The following is an 11,535-nucleotide window of genomic DNA, read 5'->3' as shown; positions in this document are numbered from 1 at the left end:
AAAACCAGTTCATCCCAATTTTGAGGCAGACATTGAATTGCTAGCTATAAAATCCACAGGGTGGAATTATGCTATATCTAGTTGGCTAGGGCCAGGCATGCACATGTAGGCAACATTTTTCAACTACCATGACTCAACCATTCTATAGATGCCACATTGCCCTTCAGTTTAACAGCCACTATATTGGGGCATATATAGTCCCAACTGCATGAGATATCTGATGATGCAGAGCAGCTACTGGGAGGTTTTAAGTGCTCATAACTCAACCAATTGCTACAATTTTCATGCATGAATTGTTTGCATACATTAATACAACACTGAATCAGTTACCCCTGGGAACAGCTATATAGATACAGACGTGAATCCACTGACAATATTTATAAACCAGTCAAAGTTTTATTATTTTGGTTTCTAACTACAATTAAGTGTGATGAGGATTCATCACACTAGTAAAATAAGCACTATGTACAGACAAGCTGCAGACTAGTGGTTGCGCTCAGTTTTGCATTATTAAGAGAGATAACCATCATTAACAATTGTGATGAAAAGATGTACAACAAAACAAATAGGCATGTGAAACCTCGGACAGCATGCGAACACAAAAAGTAGAGGACTACACTGTGGGCATGGCAAGGCAAAAACAACAACAACAAAAAAGACTAATTACTGTAATTACAAAAATAAAACTGTCTAATTTGTGCACCACTCTGTACAGTTTCGTGCTAGAAAAATTCTCTGAGAGGCAGAGATACTGGCAGAGGCAGCAGCATCTAACCATTCCTTCGCTTATATCAGCTTAAACAAAGTTTAACAAACTAGATAAATTCTTGATGGAAGACACTTGAAAATGACCAAGTACCGTGATTTCAATGGTGTCATAATAGTTAGCAATATTTAGGCGATCAAATTCAGCCAACAGCTGCAGATACTCAGTTTTGCTCTGCTTCCTATTGCGAGCAGACTGGATGTGATGGATGGAGTCCAGAGGGCATGTTAGTTCCAACAGAGTGATGGAAGAACTCTGGGAATTATATATTACAATGTCTGGACGGTAGGATGTAATAAGGAGACTCATCGGAATTGTAGACTGTGGAGAATTATCGGCATGGAAATTAGGTATATCAGCAAACACTTTAACAAAAGGGATGTCAGCAAATGCTTCAGAAAGTTTAGTGGCCAAAACACGAAGAACCTGATCATGACGGTAGGTATACCGCTGTTGATTTAATGCTGCAGGGCAGCTACTTAAAACATGAGCAGTTGTTGGGCGCCGTGAATCGCAAAGCAAACACTTCGCTTCACATAGGATGGACCATCTCTGTAAATTCACAGCGGTGGGTAGAGTGTCAGATGCTGCACGAAGGAGGAATGACAATTGACCGGGGTGGAATCCCTTCAGTAGCCTGTTCCAAGTTTTACAGGAGCTCTCTAGTTCAGCGGAACTCTCAAACTTTGACTGAACAGTTAGTGACTGTAAATGATCTTTGCATTGAGCTTTGATGGAATCTGACAACTGGTGCTTAGCCTTAATATATAACGACCGAGCTGATGGGGAAGGCAGATAATTGTTTTTGAGCAATCGACAGGATGGAATAGTCATTGTCTTGGATTTGTAGAGCAACATTCCCAAGACGCAAATGGAGGTTAAGTTCCTGGAGCCGCAAGTCAGAGGAGGCACTGACACAGGCTAGCAAACTTAGTTTTGCCTCCCTGGAGACATGAGAAATACTAGGACAACAAACACCTGGGTAGTACAGAATAACTCGTGTAGCACTCTGGGGCAAATTCAGCCATTTCTTCAGAAACCGTGTGGCAATAGATTCTAACTTGGAGATGGTCCCCCTGGAGACAGCATCAACACACAAATGAAACCGTGTCAGTGAGAGAATATAGTTCCGGTAAATCCACAGTTTGTACTCACCACGGATGGGGAGTGAGTCAGATGCAGAAAGTAGGTCAGTAAGATGGCTTATCATACGCTTGCCTGCAGCTTTCTTGGTAGCACTCAAAGAGACATCAATTAACTTTCCTAAAAATTTGGTTTGGCCTTCTGTGATGGGTCTAGTTGTACCTTTGGATAATGGCAAGCCCCTTGGTGCAACTTTGGAGCCATCAAATAGAAAGGAAATACATTTAGATGGTTTAAAAGTCAAGTCCAAATCTGCTGCCTTCAGGTCAATTGTTTGTAAAACTGATTTATGAACATCGATATCACAGGAGATCAAAGTGACATCGTCAGCATATCCTTTGAGTGAGTGTTCCATTGAGTCAGCAAATTTAACTGATGGTTTCCCGTTGGCTTTGGTAAAAGCAGGTTTCCCATCAAGGGAGACAAAGTTCCTTGCTCTTTTAGCACATGGTTTCCACTCTATTGTATGTAAAGCAACAACTTCAGAAACAACTTGATCATCACTGTCATCATAAACAATTTTACACGATCTATCTAGGAAGTACTGACCAACTCGCGCCTTGTACCAACCAGGTGGTTCCTCTCCAGCTTCTGTCCACTTTACATACACATAGGAATCAACAGGAGGAAGAGCTTCAGAGTCCTCAATCGGAATCTTGATATGATAACCATGTGGGTGGTTCAAAGATTCAGCTAACTTTAATAAGGGATTAAAGGCAAGTAAAAACATTACAGGCGATAGAGTATCACCTTGAAAAACGCCTCTTTGAAATGGAATTGGCTCAGTTTCCCAAGTTTATTACGCTTTTACAATGTTACACTGTTTGATGTATAGTTTGAATGACAACCCTGAAAGTCAGCACTCTATTGTTTCTAACAATGAAGATCCTTCTCATAACTTGACTGCTCTATTAGAGTATACCTGACTGAGTACTCCCCCCCTCGATCCGCCACTGTTGTGGATAGCGACCTTACTAGCTACACCTCCGGTTGGATCATAACATCTATGGCTTGACGAACAGCCGCTCGCGAACAGAGTAGATATTCTAAAAGGTCATAATTGTGCTAAACTTAGTAGTTATATGCGCCTGAAAATTAAAATTGCGCCTGTATACGCGCTTAGAATAGAGAGGTGTTGAGCTCGAGGCAAGCATATGTATGGGGCAAGGCTCGGGGTAGGAGTTCACAGTCGAAACGCAACCGTAACAAAATACTCGTAGAAACGCAGATTTAGTTGCAAGCGCGTATCCAAGTTGTGGAATTATAATTTTGTGGCGCATATCGTTCTCCTGATTTGCATCGCTGCGCGCATCGCTGTTGCTTCCCAACGGTGCACCGTATGGCTTCACAATTTGTCGAGCAAATAGCCTACCTGTGGTATCAACGAGCCGGCCTTGTGTTACATCTCGCTGATGTTAAACTAGCGATTTTGGACTCTGTGAGTTTTTGATACCTCCACTTTAGCGATTGTACAAATTTGTTTGGAGCCTTGCATGGCTCCTGTAATAGTTCAAAGCAGTAGTTTAAGAACAGAACCAAATTATAACGCCGTAAAAAGAACTGTTCTGGTGTGTACAAGTGTGTATAAGCTTCTTTACAAATGCTCGTGATGAAGTCGCCATACATGGCTCCTAGAACCAACACTACAAACCCATAGTTTGCTAAACACACATTTAAAGCAATTTAAAACAATATGGTGCTTTACAGAGTAATTCAAATCCACCACAGCTGGTATGGAGCCCAGGAAACGGATTTCAATCTGTTGCAGTTGCTACGGAGTCATGGAAGAAATACATAACCTGGCAACCTCTGATTCGCATGGCATAGTTAGTCTGATTCCCTTCTTGGTAAACTATTCCTATGAACAACAATTCAGTAAATGGAGAAGTTAACCAAGACTGTACCTTATCAGTGTTCGTTACATCAGTTTCTATACTGGGACCGATCTTTCAATATGGTCCGATCATTACATGACAGAAAAGGCACCTAGGAGGTAACAAAAACATGTCATTATGAAATCATAAATAGACTCTATATCTTGACTAAATGTGGGAAATAATGTACCTATCAAAATTTGCCCAACCTATCCACATGCAGGCAAGGAGGGGGATAGGAGGACATTCTAAATCTTAATGCCTCTACTGTGGGACAAAATAGAATGTAATCCGTTTCCTTCTCCATTGTTACCAAGTATAGCCTAAACCCCCACACCTGGGATCTAAAGTTTTGCAATGCAATTGTATAAATGCAATGGTAACATAGTGGCTGTAAAACAGGAAGCTTTGATGAAAATGGTGGTGCATTTGACAAAAGTGGCAGGTGTGAATTTGCCAACCGTACTTAAACTTGCTGTTAAAACTACTGAATATGTTGCCATACATGAGGGAAAATGGTAAGTACAACATGTATAGAATTTAACTTCATCAAACCAATGAAGTTTTGAACCTTTCATCAAAATTTCCTGTGATACTAACAGGACAGTATTTCACATGACACTACAAGTGGATGTATGTAAACTTCTGTTACTGAAGTTTACCCCTGTGCACTAATTTAAGTGCTTAAAGCACCAATCAGTTGATACTCACAACACCGCATTGGACTACTAGAGTCTGGGTGCATGAACCGTGTAAAATGGCCAAGGTCGTTTACATCACAGAAGCATTTTAGTTGGGAAAATCGGAGGGGGTAGGACATGCATATGTGCCACTTTTATTTAAAACTACTGCTTGGAATTTCACGTGACTCTCAATAGTCATAATACAAAACCGGTAAACACATGTCGCTATAGTATAGATAACGTTTCACATAAGCATGTCCTTTGTTTTTGAAAGAAGCCTGTTCAACATGCAAAGCAGTGATTTTTTTTGTCAAATAGAAATCCAGGGGTGCACACAAAGTGCGTGGCCTTGAAGTTTAAGTGAAGTGCTATCACTGAGACCCAGTGATTAGACTGCTACAATTATGTGATTGTAATATGCAAGCAGTGCACAGCCCTGCCCTGGGGCAAATCATTACTGGCTACTTGATCACCAAAACAGCCAACAATACTACCACAGTACAAGCTAACAGCTTGACCTTACAGTTGAATAGGACATTTTACAAGTTTGTCTCCATTCTAAAGGAAAATTCTTGGAAAGCATTCACAAGTACTAGAATGTTTACACATGCTAAGTGCTGCTAAACTGCTAACCTCACATTCATGGCTTTAGTTGAAACCATTATACGATGCATGACAAAGTGAGGGAAGTTAGATAAAATGTTCGCACACTACTACAGTGGACCAGGTTACTATTAAGTGTATACAAACTTACTAGCAATGCAGCACACACTACAATGGCATGGTGGACAGTGGAAGAAGTGATATCAACAATGACACTGGTGAAGGAGCAGAAATAGTGACACATGTGTAAAATTTATAGAAACGTGCATGTTATTTATATTTCTACAGTAGTATCTGTGTGTATAGTTACATAAATCATGGGTGGAAATACAATAAATCAGCTTTTAGTGACGTACAAAATTGTTTGGGACAAGCTACACCTTTCATATTCACACTACAGATAACTTACACTACAGATAACTTACACTACAGATAACTTACACTACAGATAACTTACACAACAAAGAAACAACAGATAAAATAAAAACAACTGTTCCAGTTACCTCTGGTCGTAGTTAGTTGATTTTCAAAGATGCTTCATTTCTTCAACATAAAAAAAAAACGCTTCATTGGGAGGAAGTAATGCTATCACCAAGGAAGAAAAAACACAGAAACGATTAAATACACTTTACAGTACGCTGCAATAAAGTTTCTAATCAACTAGGGAAGATACACAACCAGTGGTCTTACCTTGAATTCAAGGAGTGAAACGCCATATTCACACGTGCGCGCGCCGCGACTGGGAAACTAAATTCATGCGGTTTTGTTACGGTTGCGTCTCGACTGTTCACGCAGTGTTTTGTTCTGAGGTTGTTCGACCGTGTACTGTAACTTATTGGTAAGGTTATTCCCGTCTCTATGCACAATCATGTAGAATTTGTGTTTCTGGAACTCTATCGGGTCTCCTGTAATCGGGTCCGTCGCCCGTAGTAACAACTCGGTAGTTTCCTGGCATTGAGTGGGTGACGTACAGACCCGAGCTCTTGACTGATCGTGCTTAAGTAATACGACGTTGTTCTGCTTGTAAAGGAAAACACTTCGAGTGTTGCCAATGTTATGTAGGAGGGGTTGTGTATTAATATGGCTTGCATCATGTAATGTGATATGGCGATGTACACCTTAATTTGTACATGTGTTAATTGTTAAATACCTTATGTGGTCTTGTAGGTATATAGACAACAGAGATGTTGGTGACAGTCATGCAGAGTTGCAAGATGTTCATAACATCATTGTGGGGTACACTGTACCAATTGTGTGGAGAGGATGATTACGTGATTGGTTTGTATGGTGAGGTGACTTTGTTACTGGCCAAACTTCTTGTGTTTTTGGGTGGGGAATGGGTATGGTACAACTCCTAGTCAGTCAGCACAGTGATGATGACATTTTTGACATAGTGCTACCAAGAAATAAAAGAAGAAACACTTTGTCATCCGTTTAAATACCTTGACACCCCTTCATAGCAAAGCTTCTTTGAAATATATATGGCTAAAATGTGGTCAATTACCATTGTGGACTAACCAGGCTCATTTTTTAATGATCAATACTGAGTTAGATACTCTTCTCTATTGTGGACTCATGTTACTACTATATAGTAAGGGGATCTATACATGGCATACCAATATATCCTGTATTCCAAGCTTTGTCCTCGGTCAAAGTGAAAGTTAAGCACAGTTCATAAAGTGTAAACCTGTGTGTTCTTCATTAATCAGTCATCCCCTGGTAGTTGAGGGCAGCTGAGATCAAAATAGCTATTGGAGTTATACCAGACTAAGTGCAATAGGATAATAGTGGTCTGAGATTAGATTTTTTTTTTTTTTGTAGGTTCTCTGGCATTGACAATTGGTTTGTTTTTTGGTATTAACTTGTTCTATGGTATGGTGGATTTGATGGGCAGACCAGCCTTCTTGTACAAGTATAAGATACAAGGAGAACATGTAAGGGAATAATGTTATACAAAATAGCACGATTACAATAATCACGATAATAATCATGGTAATTGACAAAACTTCAAGTATCAACTGTAGTCATACTAAGCATTAACAATTATTTCCTGAGTACTTTAGCTCACACAACACTAGTCTACATTCCCCTTGTTATTATACTGTCTCCATTACTTCATAGATATACTAACGCTTACCGGGATTGGAAACGGAAGTTGCGGTTACAGGTATCCGTGTTTTACCTGTTGTAATATTTACTATGCATGGCATTAGGCAGGGTCCAGAATCATTGCTGTAAGTGGAAAATACAGTGCCGTGTTGTTGTATCAATAATTGGAGCACATAGCGGAAGGAATTACGAGTCACCACACCGAATTTCAAAATGCTTTGTCTGGGTGATGTATGTACCAAAAGGAAGCCAAAACACAAAGTGAGTTTTGTCTTGAAACCTACTGAAAAGTGGCAGTCTGCCAGATACAACTGCACTAGTGCATAAAACACTCCTACAGCTTGTAATAGCCCGAATATGGCCTAACTTAAGCTTCGCTAGTCATCTAAGGGTGTTCCAAAGCATCTGTATACTTAGTTACGAGTGACACGGCCTGATACAACTCCAGTTTACGTACTGTACGAAGCAGTCTGCCACACTCGGAAGTAGAGAAGGAGAAACACAGATAACTTCAAAGGGATTTACTGCGCACTGTTTCAATATAAAATTATCATGTGCGCAACTTCCGTTTCCAATCCTGGTAGCATTATTATATCTATAAAGTCAAAATATTGCCACACTTTATATACTCTTTCCAGAAGAGAGTCCAGTTATCTTGATGCCGTTTTTCTTTTGTTATAAAACGTAGTTATGATGCATGTACATGCATTGCCATATCACAAAATAAACTGTTTAGTTAATTTTTATCCTGGTATGAAGTTATAGGATACTTTGACAACTCTATCAACTGTTGACTTTGGCACCTGAACTGGTACACAATATACAGTACGTATTATCATGGAGGATGGGTTTTTCTGGCCTAAAATATCACCGAAAAACCAGCTTCACAATACCATCCTGGTGCCTTGGCAATATTAGTTACAAGCCCAAAAGTGCCTTCAGTACAACCCTAAATGCTTCCAATCACAAAAGCTACAAAATTTAAAAAAAAATTATTTTCTTCTAACTGCCTGCCTGCCTGCCTGCCTGCCTGCCCGCCCGCCCGCCTGCCTGCCTTCAGACAAGCATAACTCGATAACGACTAAGGTTATACGGGCTTGATTTTTTCACTGTTCAATGTCGCTTCGTCCCGAGATGTGCCTTTTGGCATACCGCAGTACGTAAAATGCACACATAGACTTACCGTTGTCCTCCTTTGTTTCTTTTTGCTGACAGCCCAAGGTGTCGATTCACGGTAGCGCAATGCATGGCTTCCCATTTGTAAGTGGGAATTGTCTGTATTTCCATGGTGACTAGATTGATTGCAGAGGCATTTCTAATATTGTTCTTTGTATGTAACACTGTAATGGGCTGAAAATAGGTGAAGCGAAGCGTATTGGCCACTTGTCTTCAATTTCAAGTCAGTAATTAATAGTTGGGGTGCACGAACCATCTGTATTTTTCGTGGTAACTGGATTGATTGCAGAGGTGCTTCTCCCACTGTTCTTCATTTGTAGCACTGTGTAATGGACTGAACATAGCTGAAAGCAAAGCAGAATGGCCATTTCAGTTTCGACTCAGTAATTGATAGCTGGGGCATGCGTTCAGACGAAAACATTAACTCTTTCTTTTGATGTGGTGTGCATGGTTTCACCAGTCATAACAATGTTACAAAAAAAGTAAACAAACAAGCATAAGGAAAATTAGGAATTATAAGTTTGATTAGGGATCATAGAAAAAAGTAGGGAAACAAGGGAGGTGCAGATATACCAGTGAACATTTAATTCCTACTTTAGTCTATACCCATGACTGAGTTAGGGATTAAATGTTTACTGGTATATCTGCAGGTATAGGCAAACTCCCTTGTTTCCCTACTTTTTTTCAATGATCCCTAAAATTCCTAATTTTTCCTTATTTGAGTAATGACAAAATTCATTAACCCCTTATTCTGTCAAAGCTTCGTTTAATACAGAAGTGGCCTTGTCAAGTAGAATCTAAACAGCCAAGATGTACTTCATGACTTTATTAATAATAAGCCCATGTCAAGTAGGTCCCAAACATAGCTAATCTGTACTTCATGGCCTCATTAATAAGACCACCTCATTATAGTGACCATGTCAAGTAGGTCCCAAATGTATACATAGTGACTTAGTTAATAATACTACCTCATTGTTTAGACTATGCTTTTTGGTCCTGTTAATGGCTTATTCATTTCTTTCACAGGTTGATCCTGAGAAGTACAAGTCAGCGGTAATCCGAGCGATACTGAACCTTGCCTTTATTAATGTACCGATAGCAGTGTTGGCATACCATGTAGCAGTGTGGCGTGGTGTGTCATTTGGTTATGATGGCATACCAGACTTGTTTACTGCTGTATGGCAGTTGGCTACAATTGTAGTGATTGAAGAAGTGTGTTTCTATTACTCTCACAGGTAAACACTCTACTGAGTATAGTCAAAGTGATCCATTTTATGCACATGTTTGGTTAAGCAATTTTACTATTCAAATATCGTAAACAAAGGATAACCTATTATTACTGCTTTTAATGTTGCCATACACAGTAATTATTTTGGTGCTAGCATTTTAGATTAGAAATATGCAAAGTTTTGTGACAGTGAAGTTTGTAGTGATGACGGTTGTAAATGCTCTTTAGCAAAAGCATGAAACTGCTTGAACTATTCCAGGTTACTATCCGGATTTATATTTTTGACAATTATCCTATAGATACTGAATTAGTTTTTTGAATTCAACTCAATCCATAGTAATTTCACCATTAAATTTACAATGCAATCACATGACCATGCTGGACGTATGGAGGCTAACTGTTCCCAAGACCTTCTGATGTACTCAAGTTGAAAGGCATACATGAAGAACACATGGGCAACTGTTCAAGGATGTATACATGTCTCTAGTTTTGTGTTCTGGTTGGATTACAAGGTCCCAGAGTATTGCCAATAACTAGCATGCGTCTCTAAAAATCTGCCTGTAGAAGCAAACTAACCTGTATAATTATATAGTTAAGTTTTGTGTAGCTCTTTTGATGTGGCTGTATGTATTAGAGAATTGTCTTTGGAGGTTTCACCAGACAATTGCTTGTAACTAAACCAGCTGTTTTCAATTCAGGAATTTCACTCCACTGTAAAGTTTTTATTATCTGTCATCTGTTGAGATAGAAGAATGCTTTGATATTGGCTTCTACATCATAAACTGATAGTTCACGTGTTAACTCAGTAAGTAGTCAAATAGTAGCTCATGTTTGGAGGCAAGGAACCAAGCTATTTCACTTTGAATTGTGATAGAAGGAGGTTTTACGCTTCGCACAGTGGCATACAGTGAAAATAGGATACCGTGATATGTGGATAGCTTGATTAATTGGAACACTTGTTCAGTAGCCCATTTGTGTTCACTTGTCCATGGTCCCATTTATATTAGTACACACACACACACAGAGACACACACACACACTCTGAAATCATAGTAATAAGGACAATTTAGCAAGGTGTCAGAAATGAGGAGTTACACTAATGATGTTGTAATGTGATTGATGTAACTTTATAGGTTGTTACATCATCCATTCCTCTACAAACATGTTCACAAGACTCATCATGAGTGGACCGCACCAGTTGGAGTAGTGTCCATATATGCCCACCCTCTGGAGCACATCATCAGCAACACTGTCCCCATAATACTAGGACCACTGGTAGTGAATGCTCACCTGTCACTGACATGGTTGTGGTATACCATCGCCATTGTGAACACACTAACTGTTCACTCAGGATATCACTTTCCCTTCTTGATTTCTCCTGAGGCACATGATTTCCATCATTTGAAGTGAGTAACCTGCTAAATCCTGTTAATGTGGACACTTGAGTATCCCTACAGCATACTAAAGCTCAGTTTCTTTTTTTATTGTTGCAATTATGGATCAGACATGTCGCGTGTTCCAATCACAATACCCACTCATCTTGTTACAGGTTTACTAACAATTTTGGAGTGTTGGGTATACTTGATCATCTCCATGGTACTGATGAAGCATTCAAGAAGACAGCTGCTTACAAGAGACATCGTATAATGTTCAGCTTTACACCTGCCAACCAGCTCTACACTGACTATGAAGAAAGTTTAAAGGAAAAAGATGATTGACAGCCATGTTATATTATATTGTACAAATTACCCCATCCCATTATCTGATTATATATCTGTTGTGTTATGATTTATGACATAACTGCATTTCTTTACTGAAATGAATAATTATAGAGTTTTTTGAACTCCTTACTGACCCTAAGAGGAACACTAGGGAAAGCAGTATAGAGTTGCAAGGAAAACTATGCAATCATGAAGATTGAATTAAAAATACCTATACCATGTGCAGGGTTAC

General features: G+C 39.4%; 2 protein-coding genes and 1 long non-coding RNA gene across 6 annotated transcripts; 1 reads left to right on the top strand and 2 right to left on the bottom strand.

Annotated features, from left to right (window-relative positions):
- Positions 1–796: 796 nt before the first annotated feature.
- LOC136237795 (uncharacterized) lies at positions 797–2,639 on the bottom strand. Its single transcript, XM_066028003.1, has 2 exons — positions 1,542–2,639; positions 797–1,471 (listed from the first exon to the last, which is right to left on the bottom strand). The coding sequence occupies exons 1-2, from the start codon at positions 2,637–2,639 to the stop codon at positions 797–799; spliced, it is 1,773 nt and encodes a 590-aa protein (XP_065884075.1).
- Positions 2,640–3,469: 830 nt separating this feature from the next.
- LOC136239603 (uncharacterized) lies at positions 3,470–6,116 on the bottom strand. 2 transcript variants are annotated; one of them, XR_010693531.1, is made up of 5 exons: positions 5,760–6,116; positions 5,573–5,654; positions 5,221–5,284; positions 3,814–3,895; positions 3,470–3,767 (listed from the first exon to the last, which is right to left on the bottom strand). It is a non-coding gene; the product is annotated as an uncharacterized lncRNA (long non-coding RNA). The 2 variants fall into 2 exon arrangements; XR_010693532.1 differs by lacking the exon at positions 5,221–5,284.
- LOC136239599 (fatty acid hydroxylase domain-containing protein 2-like) lies at positions 5,799–11,395 on the top strand. Of its 3 annotated transcripts, none has more exons than XM_066030363.1 (6): positions 5,799–5,907; positions 6,237–6,356; positions 6,891–7,003; positions 9,381–9,589; positions 10,716–10,988; positions 11,132–11,395. In XM_066030363.1, exons 2-6 carry the CDS (start codon positions 6,254–6,256, stop codon positions 11,298–11,300), a joined length of 867 nt encoding a protein of 288 aa, XP_065886435.1. In that variant the 5' UTR covers positions 5,799–5,907; positions 6,237–6,253; the 3' UTR covers positions 11,301–11,395. The 3 variants fall into 3 exon arrangements, with proteins under 3 accessions (XP_065886435.1, XP_065886433.1, XP_065886434.1); XM_066030361.1 differs by having other exon boundaries at positions 11,040–11,395; XM_066030362.1 differs by lacking the exon at positions 5,799–5,907 and adding an exon at positions 6,052–6,070 and having other exon boundaries at positions 11,040–11,395.
- The last annotated feature ends 140 nt before the right edge of the window (positions 11,396–11,535 follow it).

The sequence above is a fragment of the Dysidea avara genome, chromosome 11 (assembly GCF_963678975.1).
Source record: "Dysidea avara chromosome 11, odDysAvar1.4, whole genome shotgun sequence".
Taxonomy (NCBI): Eukaryota; Metazoa; Porifera; class Demospongiae; order Dictyoceratida; family Dysideidae; genus Dysidea; species Dysidea avara.
Note: the sequence above shows the minus strand (reverse complement) of the source record. Positions and strands in the feature narration are given on the sequence as shown.

What these genes read in the sequence shown, in the direction of transcription:
- LOC136237795 (XM_066028003.1), bottom strand. Translation starts at nt 2,639, where the DNA reads ATGTTTTTACTTGCCTTTAATCCCTTATTAAAGTTAGCTGAATCTTTG. An exon ending in CTGCCTTCCCCATCAGCTCG is followed by an intron (nt 1,472 to 1,541) that starts GTCGTTATATAT and finishes GATCATTTACAG; the next exon opens with TCACTAACTGTTCAGTCAAA.
- LOC136239599 (XM_066030361.1), top strand. Translation starts at nt 6,254, where the DNA reads ATGTTGGTGACAGTCATGCAGAGTTGCAAGATGTTCATAACATCATTG. An exon ending in ATAAGATACAAGGAGAACAT is followed by an intron (nt 7,004 to 9,380) that starts GTAAGGGAATAA and finishes TTTCTTTCACAG; the next exon opens with GTTGATCCTGAGAAGTACAA. An exon ending in TGTTTCTATTACTCTCACAG is followed by an intron (nt 9,590 to 10,715) that starts GTAAACACTCTA and finishes GTAACTTTATAG; the next exon opens with GTTGTTACATCATCCATTCC.